Below are 14198 nucleotides of genomic sequence, written 5' to 3'. Positions count from 1 at the left end.
TTCTACATTCAGTTACAGGCTCCATCCTCTCCCTCTTGCCTTCTCTTCCTCTGTCCTTTCCATCCCTTCCCCAAAGTCTGATGACAACAATCATTAGAGGAAAGGCTGGTCACAGTTTTTGCAGGCAGGACTAGACTTGTTCTGCTTGGCCCCAAGGGGAGACTTAGAACCAAGGAGCAGAAGCTGGAAAGGAGCAGACTTAGGCTTCAGGCCAGAGAAAGCTTCCTATCAGTCAGGAAAGTTGCCTTAAAGTGGAAGGGGCTGCCTAGAGAGGTAGTGAGTCTCCCTCATTGGGAATCTTCAAGGGAACGTCGGATGGTCAGCCATCAGACATGCTGCAGAGGAGATTTATTTTTTAATATGGGTTGGATTAGATAGCCCCTGAGGTCCCTTCCAACACGGAGCTTCCATGGGAAGTGGGTGAGATGGCCACATCTGATGCATCTACATAGGGGGACTGTTCTACAAGAATATAAGAACTGACGCATCAGTTCCTATTTACAGTCTACCTATGCCAGAGTCTGATCTCCAACATGGTACTATGGGTTATTCTCTGGAAAAGCGTGGTCTTACATGACCTCAGCCCAATGTGAGGGAAGGGATTGATTCCAAGACCTCCTTAGGTTCTGAATGGGTTTATATCAAAAGAAGGCAATCTTCCAGAAACATTTCAGTCCTTCCTGGTTATCTTTGTTCATTCTGCACCAACTTTTGGGGTAATGACCTCCATACTTTGACTGCCCACTATGGACAATGGTGCTCCTACAGAGGGCCCTCACAGAGGCAATGGGGCAGAGAGGAAGGAGGCGTATGAGTGACCAAATCTACATTCTCAGTGGTCACCTCATTCCTGGTTAGGGCTCCTTCTTTGCTTTTTCTTTTCCCTGCTGAAGACATGCCAAGTTTATGCATCTCTTGTCATGAAAAAGTCATCCCTATCCATCCCATCCCACCGCTCACCTGAACAGCCATCCTTCAAAGCTTTACTCAGATCTTCTGCTCAATTCCTCTGAATCCAACAGACATTTCTTAAGTGACAGCCAAGACAGCAAGTGACAAGAAAAAGGAATGGTTCCCTCCCTCAAGGAGCTTGTGCTCTACTGAGGGAATACGGCACATCCAGAACTAACTGATAAGTTATCCATACATACATACATACACACATACACACATACACATACACACACACACACACACACACACACACACATACATACATACACAAATACAAATTAAATCTTTCTTGAAGCAAGACCATTGTAAGTACACATGAGGCTCCAGGTAGAGATGCCCCCAAACTCAGGTATGGGACAGAAGGACATTGGTTTCATTCTCACTTCCCTTGCTGGACAGAAGATGCCTGCAACCTGGGGTTATGCAGCATATCAAGAGACAGATTATAATATGTTGAGATATTCTCTACAATCTGGGTCCATCTTTGAAACTACCACCTATGGAACCTTGGGCGAGTTACCAGCACTGTTTCTGGCACACAGTAAGTGCTTAATAAACGCTTGATTGATTTATCTCCTTGAGCCTCTATTTCTTCAGCCTCAGGAGAAGAAGGTCAAACTCAATAGACTCTAGGATCCCAGGTCAAGGACTCCATCATCTGAAGCCGGGGAAATGAGCCAAGGTAAGAGAGGGAAATGCCTTGGCAGATAAGTGGCACCATGAATATTCCTGGGTCTAGAGTCAGGGAGACCTGAATTAAACCCAGCCTTAGACACTTACTAGTCATGTGACCCTGGCCCTTCACCACTGTCTGCCTCAGCTTCCTCACCTTTAAAGTGGGGATGATAAGAACACCTACCTCCCAGGTTGTTGTGAGGATCCAATGAGATAACATTTGCAGATTCCTTAGCTGGGCACACAGTAAGCACCTAATAAATGCTTATTCCTTTCTTTCCCCTGGGATGTTAGAGGGAGTCAGTTAAGTTCCCAAACTAGTCTGGCTAAAATGAAAGTGTACTCGGAGGGAAGGTGCAGGAGACAAGGTAAGAAAGGTAAGCTGAGATCAGACCATGTCAGCCCTTGAATGCCAAGTTAGGGACCTGAGGGTTTGTCATATAATCAGAAGGAAAACATGGATGATTTTTACATAAGGGAGGGACATGATCAGAGGTAAGCAGTAAGAAGATGAATCCAGCAGGATTCTTCAGAATGGATTATAAGGGGAAGAGATTAGGTCGACAGAAGGTTGCTAGAACAATAATGAGTTGATGTGTGCCCCTGTGTGACCTAGGGCAGTCACTTAGCCCTCCCTTCCCTGTTCCTCAGTTTCCTCATCTGTAAAATGAGAAGGTTGGACTAGATGACCTCCGAGAGCTCACCCCAGTCTAGCTGTACAATCCCACCATGCTCCTTGTCCATCCTTTTCTCCTGCTCCCCATCACACGCTCCACATTCTAGCCAAACTCCATCCCCTCCCTTTATCCTGCGCTCATGCTTGTTCCTCATGTCCAGAATGGAATATTTCTCCCTTTCTCAGATAAGGGGACTGGATCTGACCACATCTGAGGTCCCTGATAGAAGTTTCAGTGCCTGGCACACAGTAAACATTCAATAGATGTTGGACTGATTGACTGGATCAAGGGAACTTGGGCTTTAATCCTGACTCCAATATCTACTAGCTGGGAGACCCTTGGCAAGTTACTTAATCTCTTTGGGTCTCAGTTTCCTAATCTATAAAATACAACTCACAGCACCAATTCCCAGAAGTGGTATGAGGGCATCATCGCTTGGTCAGTCTTAAAAGCTACAGAAATGGGCACTGCTCCTCCCCCACCCCACAACCAACGAACCTAAAGGCAGATACAGGGTAGGCCCAGAATGAACCGCCCCAAGAGGGCTAGAGGCTGCCAGTCTATATCCCCACTATGTACCCTCTACCCAGAACACTAGGGAGACACATGAACTTGTGTCATCCAAGTAAGTAAGTGTTCACCTCTTCAGGCCGGCTCAGAACATGTCCTTCAGGGCCAGTGATTCCCAGCTCCAGGATCCTCTGCTGCTCCTGGGGGGGAGGGGGGAAGACAGGAGGGAGAGAATACAGAAAAATGTTTAAATAATATCAGTCAGGGAAACAGTCCCAGAGATGGATGGAAACTTGCATGGGGAGTTCTTTAGCCAAGCCAGAAGATGGCAGATGGTCTATGGGATAGTCAGTAAAGACCCTATGAGACCCTGCATCCAGATCAAACTGAGCAGTGGCTTGCATTTACAGTCCCCCCACATGTTTGAGGCCACTGGGACAGGCTGAAAAGCTATGTAATCCTGACCCTGTACCGCCAGGGTCAACTATCCAGGCTTAACCAAAGAGTGAATGGATTCCAGCTCAGAGACAAGGGCGTTGCAGCCCTGAGTGAAAGGATCCCCCTGGGGAAGGGGCAGAGTCATAGTCTAGGCTCTACACCTGCTGTGGCTTCAGGAGAGACCACATCATTTACAGGAGAGGCAGGCCCTGGCCATGCCAGATAGGCCTGAATGGGAAAGCGTGTTCCATTGTCTGCTTTGTTACCAAGAATCTACAATGCGGGGCTGGTGCTTCCATACACGTGCCCTGGCTTTGATCTGGGGCTAATAAGGAAATGATTGGACAGGCATGCGTTACCTCAGCAATGATGTCACCATTTTCAGCATGAACCTGGGCGATGGCGCCAATGTCACGGATCACACTCAAGACTTCATAGATCTGGAAGAAAGTTAACCTAATTAGTGGCTATGCTTTCTACCTTGACCCCCAGCACAAACATCTTTTGGGTCAGGGTACCATTCATCCCACATCACAGACTGACAACTGGAAAGGACCACAGAGATCATCTGTTCCAACCCCTTTGTTTTACAGATGAGGAAACTGAGGCCTAGGGAGGTAAAATGATTTATGCAACAACAGGGCCAGGATTTGAATTCTACTCAAAGGATCATAGATTTAGAACTGGAAGAGAACTCAGAGGCTCCTCACTTTACAGGTGAAGAAACTGAGGCCTGGGGAAGTAAAATGATTTCCCCAAGGTCAGACAGCTAAATGACAAGGCCAGGATTTGAACTTGACTCCCATGGCTCCCATGTCAGGGCTCTCCCCCTGTATCCCACTGTTTCCCCTGTAATCCTGTCTCTTTAAGTCTCCTTTCCCAGGCCATCAAAAAGGCATTGGTGGGGCATGGCTCACGCAGTGGGGCCACTCAGCATTTCAGAGGCAGCATAGCCTAGAAAATCCTGGAAGGAGACCCAGAAGTTTCTGAATTCCTTTGTTGTTTCAGGCTCGGGCTCACTCAGTGAAACCCTAAGAAGGACCCTTTGATGGATGTCCCGGGAAAGCTGAGAAAACATGACTTATAAAGCAAGCCACTGCCAGGCCCAGGTGGCAGGAACCACCACAAGATAAGAGGAGAGAGAGATAACAGGTTCATGGGATTTAGATTGGAAAGGGACCTCAGAAGTCACTCAGTCTACCATCAGACACAGTCCCTACTGAGCTAGGTTCACCTCTGGCTGCCACAGCTCAGGACAGGTGACATTGATAAACCCCAAAATGCCCATGCCACATGAGATGTGGTTAAAGGAACCAGAACAAGAAAAGACTTGTGGGGAGGATGGAGAGGGGAGGAATGATAGATATTTTCAAGTGTATTTTAAGGCTATTATGTAGGAGGAATTTATCTTAGACTTTCTGGCTCCAGAAAAGAGAAGTAGGAGCCACAGGTGAAAGCTGGAAATGGAGGCCAAATGAGGTTGGATTTCAGGGAAAACATCCTTACAGTTAGAGATGTCCCTAAGTGGAACTGCCAGTCTCAGGTAATGGCAGGTTCCCCCTCCCCCTTACTGGACATCTGCAATCAGAGATTGATTAACCACAGAATAAGGGCACACAGGTTCATTCTTTTGGGCATTCTTTTGCCCTAGATGGCCTCTGAGGTCCCCTCGAACTCCAAAGTTCCATGATTCTATGATTCTGTAGTCCAACCCCCAGCTTTTACCAATAAGGAAACTGAGATTAGTAAAGGTGAAATGAAGTGCCTCAAGTCACATAGCTTAAGTAGGTAACAAAGTCAGGATTTAAACTCAATACTATGTGACCTTAGACAAATCACTTCACCTCTATCAGATAAGCTGGCCTCAGAGACCTGGAAACATAAGGTCAAGGCTTGCTTTTGACACATACTAGCTCTTTTTTTTAACTTTTTTTGGAGGCAAGTGACTTTCTCAAGGTCACAAAGCTGAGTGTGTGTGAGGCCAGATTTGAACTCAAGCCCTCCTGACTCCAGGACGCTGCTTTATCCATTGTGCTACCTAGCTGCCCCTCATACTACCTATTCTTAAAAAAAAGGAAAATGAAGGTTGTCATGCACTGACAAGTCCCTTTGGAGGCAACACCATGGCAGACTCCTACCTGGGAATCTGTGAGCTGGAAGCGATCCTTGAAGGCCATGTACACCAAGAAGGAGTTGACGCCTGGTGGGGAGACAGAGAAAGAAGTGGGAGAAATTGTCAGATAAAGCAAATAAAGCAGAGGGGAAAAGAAAACTTGGCTTTAGTGAGGCAAGGACTTGGGAAGACCTGCTGCCTTCAAAGGGCGCCAAATGTTTGCTGATGGATCAACTGATTGACTCCAAGAGTTACTCCTCCCTTCATCCAGTCTACACTGATTTGTTTTTCAATTTTACTCATGGTTTTCCTTGATTTTTTTAAGTTTTTGCTGCTATCTTTTGTTTTTAGATTACCTTCCTATATATAATTATATATATACATACACATATACAAATATATATGTATATATAATTATATATATACATACACATATACAAATATATATGTATGTGTATGTATATATTTCTGTGTGTGTGTGCATAAAACCATAGTAGCATTTCTATAGCACTTTGAACTTTGCATAAGTTATCACATTTGACCTTCACACCCTGGGATAGGTGCTATCATTATCCCCATTTTACAGAGCAGATAAATAAGGACAAGAATAAGGACAAGTGACTTGTCTAGGGTCACAAAGACGAGGCAAGATTTAAATTCAGGTCTGGTTAACTCAACCTCTAGCAATCTATTTATGATGCCACTGAGCTACCTTCAGAACCAGTCCACACTAAGTTTTAAGAAATGCTTGTAAAAAATAAGTGTGTCAACTCAGATAATAGAATCTGCTCAGTTCATTGTCCATGTGGCTGTGGTAGGAACCACAAGCCTGTTGTTACATTTCCACTGCAAATATTTAGACCTTGGAAGGGCAAACATTGAAAATCTGCCCTTTGTTTGTTATTTTGATTGTCTAGACTTGAGAAAGTGATGGGAGAAAATGTTAATAATTCTTAGATCAAACATAAAAGTTATGTCATACATACTTTTTCCCCCTGAGAGCAGGTGTTTAAACATTTACTCAAATATTCACCAGCATACACATACTGGTGTCTCTAGCCAGGAACGAAGGAGCACAAAAACACCCTTTCGTAGGTGCCAAAATCTCTGCCCCTTCCGTACCAGAATCTTCTCAGGAGGGGCTTCAGAAAATCCTTGAGATTTGTGTTCCAGGAACCCAGGGTCATAAGTAATGGAGATCTGAGTCAAGCTTGGACAATGTGACAACTCCAGGAAATACTAATGCTTCTAGGAATGACAGTGCTTTGGGCTTACAAAGCACTCACAGGAGACATCCACTCTCTGGCTCCTCCTAACACTGAACTGAGTGATGAAACGCTGTGTTTGTGTAAGGAACAATAAAGATCAAAGGGGGTGTGAAGAGGAGGACCAAGTAACATGGTTGAATGGGTGGGTTGGGCCAGACTGAAGGGCTTGGAATGCCTGGAGAATTATATTTGATGTTCTAGGAAACCGCTAAAGTTTACTGAGAGGGACGGGAGGTAATATGGTCAGATTTGTGCTTAGGAAAAATCAACATGGCAGCTGTATGGAGGAGGGATTGGGGATGGGCTTGAAGCCAGGAGACCAATTAGAAAGCCATCCCAGGTAAAAGGTGATTAGGACCTGACCTAGGGGGTAGATTATGTGAATAGAGAGAAGGGGGTGATGGGAGATGTTTTCAGGGGAAACTGACAAGACACCTTCTGACTGGGAGGATCCAAGGTAATGCCAAGGTTGCAAACCTGGGTGACAAGAAGGCCAGCAGTGTGCTGGGGAGAAGCCAGGTTCAGCACCACACCACTAAGAGGCATCCAAGGAGGAGGAGATGATTCAAGGCTCAGTTCAGATGCCATCTCCTCCTGATAGCCCAAGTCCATCTTCCCTGACCAGGAAATCACAGTGTATTAACTTGACAGATACATTGTACTCACTTATCTGTGTACATATCCTCCAGCCCCAAGTGGAAAATAAGCATTTGGAGGGCACAGACTGGCTCACTTTTGTCCTTGTATCCCTAGGACCCAGGAGTGGATGGGTGAGATAATATAGCAAATTATTAAAATATAAGATCCCTAAGGACAAGAACTGTTTCCCTTTTTGTATTTGTATCCCCAGCACCTGGTCTGTAGTAGGTGCTTAATAAATGCTTGTTGATTGACTGATTAGTAAATGTTTGTTGAGTTGAATCCAACTGAACATACATATATAAATGTCACCCACCATGATGAATAAATCTAAAATGGTCATGTCCACAAGGGCGATAGGTCACTGCCAACCTACCATGGTCCTTCACCAGTGTTTCCATCTCCTCCTGGATTCCTTTATGCCACTCTGTGATATCCACATGCAAAGAGTAGTCACAGCAAGACTTGCTGTCTGCCCATTCTCTCCATTGGTCGAAGGCCGTCAGCAGGCTGGTCCCAGGCTCAGGAACAACATGGTCAACTAAAAAGAAGCAAATAATTAGAGCCATTATTGAGGGCTCTGAGCCAAGAGTGTATTCTTGCAATTGTCCACAATGAAAACTTCTTAAATTCCAAACCAAGATGGCGGACTCTATAACTGGTATCTAGAAATCCGCTTATACAAGCTAATGACTAGAGATGAGCAGTTAACTCAGAGCCCAGCCACAAAAATTTACAGCAGTAAATTGTGTGAGAATGATGTGGATCTGGTTTCCTGGTTCAAGACCCATGAAAACATAGGCCTCGGGAAAGTTTCATGGTCAAGGTTTCCTTAGATAGAACATTAGTGTCAAGTGACCAGCCAGGCACACAATCTCCTCTTCATGTCTCTTGCTGGTTTTAAGACATTCACCTCCCAATACAAACAAGATGCTTTAAGATGCTGAAGTGGGCAAGGGGCCACAGGGAATGGGTCCCTTGAGAATTCTCTCACCTATCCCCTTTCCCTGGCTTTGATAAGGCTGGAGGGAGTAGGCGAGTCACCCCCACTACACTTTCATCAGCATAATATGACTGTATTTATGCGGGAACTTTCATTTGAAGAACTCAAAGCATTTCAAAAACTACTCCCACACTGTGGCTATTGGAACTCACAAAATCACAGAATTTGAAAGCTGGAACTTAGCAGTCACCTAAACCAAGAAATCCCCACTATACCATAAAGTGTTGGACTTGGAATCAAGATCTGAATTCAAATCCTGCCTCAGGCACTTACTATTCTTGTTCCTGTGTGACCGTGATCAAGTCACTTAACCTCTCTATGTGCCTCCATTTTACAGAGGAGGAAATTGAGGCATGTGGCATGTAAGTCACCCAGATAGGATCAAAGGAGCAGAGACTTCGGGCAGAAAGAAATTTAGAGGTCATCCATTCCAGAAGGGTCAGCTCTCAGCTATGTGGCATACAACCTGCCTCCCAGGTTGTATGGAAGCTCAAACTTGTGAGGATCACAACCTTGTGTTGTGAGGATCAAACAAAATGACCTTAAAGTGTTATAGACACGCTAACTTTGTTGTTGCTGTGGTGGTGATAACATGCCCAACAAGTGATTGGCCAGCCCTGGATGGAAGGTATCCAAGAAGGGGAGGCCACCTGTTTCATTTTTCAGTTGTGTCCAGCTTCCTTAGAGCCTAAACCAAGGACCTGAGTTCAAATCTTGCCTCTGCCCACAATTCCCTGTATGTGACAAATCCCTTAACTTCTCTTGGTTTCAGTTTCCTCATCTGTAAAATGTGATGGGGGGAATTCAGGAGGTGAGGAAGATCAGAAAGGCCACATGCCTGGAGAATTTAGAGGTAACATGATTAACTTTGCAGAACAATGAATTTGGAGTCAAAAGACCTGGGCTGAAATGCTGGCTCTGCAGCTTACTATCTACAGGACTTCAAGCAAATAGCTTTATCTCTCTGGAACTCGGTTTCCTTTTTCTCTTGTAAAATGAAGAGGTCAACTAGCTGACCTCTTAAGAACCTTTTAGTTCTAAATGGATCATCCTGCCTGTGTGATTCAACCTCTCCCCAGGTTCTCTTCCTTAGAATAATGAACGGTTGGACTCCACCACCTCAAAGGATCCCTGCAGGCTACAGATGGACTTAGAAAACCACAAATTAACATCATCTATACTGTATCATACTGGTGTTTTATTAAATATTTCCTAGTTATATTTTGTCTGATTCTGCCTGCACTGGGAAGTTTTGCAGAGCTGAGAGCTGACCCTTCTGGAATGGATGACCTCTAAATTTCTTTCTGCCCAAAGTCTCTGCTCCTTTGATCCTATCTGGGTGACTTACATGCCATGTGCCTCAGTTTCCTCCTCCATAAAATGGAGATGTTGGGCTAGATGGCCTCTGATGTCTATGATTCTCTGACTCCAAATTCAAGGATCTCTCTACTGTACAGCACTACCTCTGATTATTTCTCCACCCTTCCCTCCTTCCATTTTTTTTTTAACCAATGAGGAAATTGAGATGTAGAGAGTTCAAGTGATTTGACAAGAACTGAGCAGGTACTAAGTGGCAGAGCAGAATTTGAACCCAGATCTTCTAGCTCCCACTGCAGAGTTTTCCCCTTCCCCTCCACATCGCCAGGAGCCAGTCTGGTTAGGGAAAGGACAGGAAGCTTTCCAGCAACTGAGCTTTGCCTTCCTCTGGTCAGAGAGGGCCTTCAGTGACTCAGCAAGGCCAAACCCACCTGATAAGAAAGGCACAGAGATGCCAGTGTAGGAGCCCAGAGCCCAGGGCTCAGTGACTCACTCAGCACCAGCCAAGCAGCTCCCTCCCCCAAAAGGCTGCCCCAGCCTCAAGACTGAGCTCAGATTTCGGGAACAAATCAAAGCTTGGAAGCTCTGCCAACCTGTAATAATCTAGAATGCTCATCTTTCTGTCTCTGAGAGTGCAGGACTAAGGGGGGGAGGTGCACTTGTTCCTTCTAAAAGAGATGGGAAGCAGCATAGGTACACCTACCTCAGATTCAGGAGGACCTGAGTTCAAGTCTCTCTTTGAGCTGTGTGACCCTCAGTAAGTCATTTAATCTCTTACAACACTGGTGTTAAACTCAAACAGAACTGGATCCCAGTAGGCTACATATTGACTTAGAAAACCACAAATTTACATTATGTAAACTTAATTATATTTTCTTATTTATTCTTATTTTGTTAAACATTTCTCAATTACAATTTAATCAGATTCTTCCAGATTCCAGAGTTTTGTGGGCTTTAAATTTGACTCCTCTGCTCTAGGAAGTTCACTAAGATTATAACTGCAAAGAAAGTGCCAAGCTGCACTGGTGGGGAGACTTTCCTCACCTGGGAATTCATCCATAAAATTAAGGAGGCAAAGGACACTTTTTCATTAATATGTTCTTAAATGTCTTAACCAGCAAACATTTCAAGAAACATTTTCATTTCCTTGAAACTCACTACTCCATGAGCTTCAAAGAGAGGAAAAGTGAGGCTTTATACAGACTATATGATGTCCAGGAAAAAGCCTGGGCTTGCAACCAGGAAAAACTGGATTCAAGAGCTGACCTTGTGACATATTAGCTGTATGGCATTGAACAAGACTCCTAACCTCTCTGAGCATCAGTTTGCTCCTCTGAGAAATGGGGATAATAATTTTAGCTAGCACTACTTGCTGTCATGGAGTCTACAAGACTCAGGTTTAAATTCTGCACGTACAGCTTACTAGTTGTTTTGCCTTGGACAAGTCCATCATTATAAACACCGCATGGAGTTACTGTAAAGTTAAAATAAGATAATGCATATACAGCACTAAGCACACTTAAAGTCTTATGTAAATTTAGTTTTTACTACTATTGATATTAAAAAGGATACCTGCATATGAAAAAAATTAGCAATCTTGGCTCCATGGCCCATTCTAGTTCTAAAATCCTGTGACCAGATTTCATCACACACTGGACTGGGCCATGTGAGCCTCTCCTTCCCTGGAAGGCTTCAAACAACAACATCTTGGGCCAGTTCCAGGACACCTTTTCCAAAACCTTGGGGATAGGTGGGACCAGAGGAGGTTTCTTCCAGCTCCAGATTCTGTGACATTCTATGACTCTTAAACTCAAAGATTATAAAGATGGCAGAGTAGCACACAGGAACGGTTGAACTTTCTGAAGAATCCTGGGAAGTTCTACCAACTCTATGAGCCACTCTGATATCTTTGTAATCTTTGGAATTGAGTCATAGAATCTCAAAGAAACTCAGAGATGGAAGGAACCTTACTGCCATGTAGTCCAATCTATCCCTGAACAGGGTCCCAAAGGTCTCAGAAACTGTGTCCTAGAACAGGCCCAGCTATTGTTTAAAGCCTTCCAGGGAAGGAGAGGACAGCTAGGTGGTTCAGTGGAGAGAGGACCAGGCCTAGCATCAGGAAGATTCTTCTTTCTGAGTTCAAATCTGGTCTCAGACCCTGGGTAAGTCACTTCACCCTGTGTGCCTCAGTTTCTTCATCTGTAAAATAAACTGCAGAAGAAAAATGACAAACCATCCCAGTATCTTTGCCAAGAAAACCCCAAATGGGGTCACAAAGTGTCAGCCACAACTGAAATGACTAACACTCCATGTCCCACCTGAGGCAACTCAAATTGTTAGGAAGATTTTTCTGGTATCAAACTTAACTTTTCCTCTTTTTTTTTTCTATTAGTCCTCGGTAATAAAGCCTTCAAAGGAGAGAGATACTATTTTTTGCAATGCCAGGGAATGAAAGGACTTGATATTGCACTCTAAAGAGCAGGCTACTCCAAGAGATTTTCCTCCATGCTCCTTGAACTCTTGAGAGAGGCAATCTGATGGGGATGGCAGCAAGCCATGAGTGAAGATGCCCAGCACTCCAAGTTCCAATGCAAACTTCCTCAACAGAATCACTTAACCTCAACTGATTCCATAGGCCCATAGCTCTGGAGATGGAATGGATCCCATAGGTCACCTAGTCTAAGCTGATGCTTTCCCAAATAAGTAAACTAAGGCCCCAGAGAGGCAACATAAGACCAGCTTTGACCAAGGTCACACTAGTAGTAAGGAACAAAGCCAAAGTGGGAACTCTGGTCTTTTGATTCCAAATGCAAGCTCTCTTACCACCTAATTAACATGGCCCCAGATTTTCCACTTCTAAAAGAGGGAGGGCAACTACCACCAGTCAACCTCCTCAAAAACCTTCCATGATCATCTCTGACAACCTCTGATTATCAGGAAATGATTATCTCCATCGATGGAAGTCAATAGTTATTTCATGTGCAAGCATCTTTTTTATTATACTATGTTATGGAAATACTTGTTTTATTCCAGAAATTTAGAATAAAGTAAATAAATGTGAGGAAAAAATTATTGAGTTTCTACTGTGTCCAAGGCACCATGGACTAGATGCAGAGATGTAAAAAGAGATCCAATAGAGATCCTGCCCTCAAGAAGGTTATATGGGAGATATGATCACAAGTTATGACCCAAGGGGAAAGGATGGTGTGGTCCAGGAGGATGAGTACGAGTACCTGATTTGGAATTCCATGTCTGCTCCTTCCTGACTATGTGACAAGTATTCTTATCTTTTCTAGTCCTCAGCTTCCCCATGAGTAAAATGAAGGGGATTGGACCAGATGAGCCCTGGACCTAAATTCTATGATCCTAGGAAGCACAGAATCCATGTGGCAAGAGGCCTAGGCTAGTACTGTCTAGAAGATCTTGGTTCAAATATCGTCTCCAGAATTTCCTAGCTATGTAATGCTGGGAACACCTCGATTTCTCTGGTCTTTTTCTTCTATGTGTAATGAGACCAATAATATACACCACCAATCTCTCCAGTTTGTTGTGAGGATTAGATGGGAAGATGATGTCTGGAAGGCCACATCAGACAGGAGCAGAGAAAGAGCGGTTTCCCTTTGGAGAACCAGGAAGCTGATGTCAAGAAAGGCTCATGGAAAAGAGGGTGCCCAGTGCTGATTGTTGAAGGAAAGGAGAGACTCCAACCATGCGTGGCCAAGTGCTAGAGATAGGAGGCTAGACCTGTGATTTCAGTGAACTGAGTTATTCCCAGACAAGAATACTGGCTGTAACGATGCAGGTTGCCACCTTCTCTGCAATTAATCATCTTTACTGATAGGGGCAGTGACTTTCCTAGGGTCACACAGCCTGTCCATAGCAGAGATGGGTCTTGAACTTCTTGGTTCTGAGGCAAGCTCTCGGCCATTATACAACACTGCCTTTAGTATGATTTCTACATGATATTTAAACCCATTGTAAATTTCGAGAGGCTGAATCTGGTCTTGAGTGAAAAACCCAGGCCTTTTCTCCATCTGCAAAAAAATGTTTCCTGAAATGGTCTGCTATGTGAACCTCATAAAAGCATCTCTTTCCCTGACTCCTGGAAATTTAATATTTGAGACATCAAGGAACATCCTTCTGAAAAGCACCCATATGTTTTCCCACAGTGTTGCCTTCTTGATGTTCTCTTGGGAAGAGGACAGAATGTCTTCTGACCTTCCCCACTGAGCAGAGAACCCCCAGCTCTGAGATGACCCTGGAAAGGGCTGGGACAGGATGTGCAGTTTTGTGCTAGCTGAGAACAGAAGAGAGCTTCCTCTCAAAGGCACCTACCGGTTCCCCTAGACCCTCCCCCCAGGCACACACACACTTTTATTGGGAATAAGAAAAGACTCAGTCCCTGAGGCCACCAGGGGAAACACTAACTTCAGAAGGAGCAGTCCAGAGTACAGCTATAAACAAGAGCCTTTGAGGGCTGGTGTTTAGAAATGAAGAGAAATTCCCCGGAAGATTCCATTTATAAGAGAGCTGGGAATGGTCCCAGGATTCCAGCCCAGGTTTATACTTATAATGCTTGGAAGTGCTTCATTTTCAGGCCTACC

The 14198-nt window shown here is 44.5% G+C and overlaps 1 protein-coding gene across 2 annotated transcripts in view; it reads right to left on the bottom strand.

Annotated features, from left to right (window-relative positions):
* Window positions 1–14198, bottom strand: part of DPYSL2 (dihydropyrimidinase like 2) — a 191631-nt gene that overhangs the window by 35243 nt on the left and 142190 nt on the right. For both annotated transcript variants that reach the window (XM_072638197.1, XM_072638178.1), the window contains exons 4-7: window positions 7651–7815; window positions 5393–5454; window positions 3614–3694; window positions 2948–3016 (exon numbers count right to left, since the gene is read on the bottom strand). In XM_072638197.1, the coding sequence (XP_072494298.1) occupies window positions 2948–3016; window positions 3614–3694; window positions 5393–5454; window positions 7651–7815 (377 nt within the window). The remainder of the gene's footprint in view (window positions 1–2947; window positions 3017–3613; window positions 3695–5392; window positions 5455–7650; window positions 7816–14198) is intronic.

Source organism: Notamacropus eugenii, chromosome 1 (genome assembly GCF_028372415.1).
Source record: "Notamacropus eugenii isolate mMacEug1 chromosome 1, mMacEug1.pri_v2, whole genome shotgun sequence".
NCBI classification, from domain to species: domain Eukaryota; kingdom Metazoa; phylum Chordata; class Mammalia; order Diprotodontia; family Macropodidae; genus Notamacropus; species Notamacropus eugenii.
The sequence above is the reverse complement of the archived record's forward strand: the minus strand, read 5'-3'. Positions and strand labels throughout refer to the sequence as shown.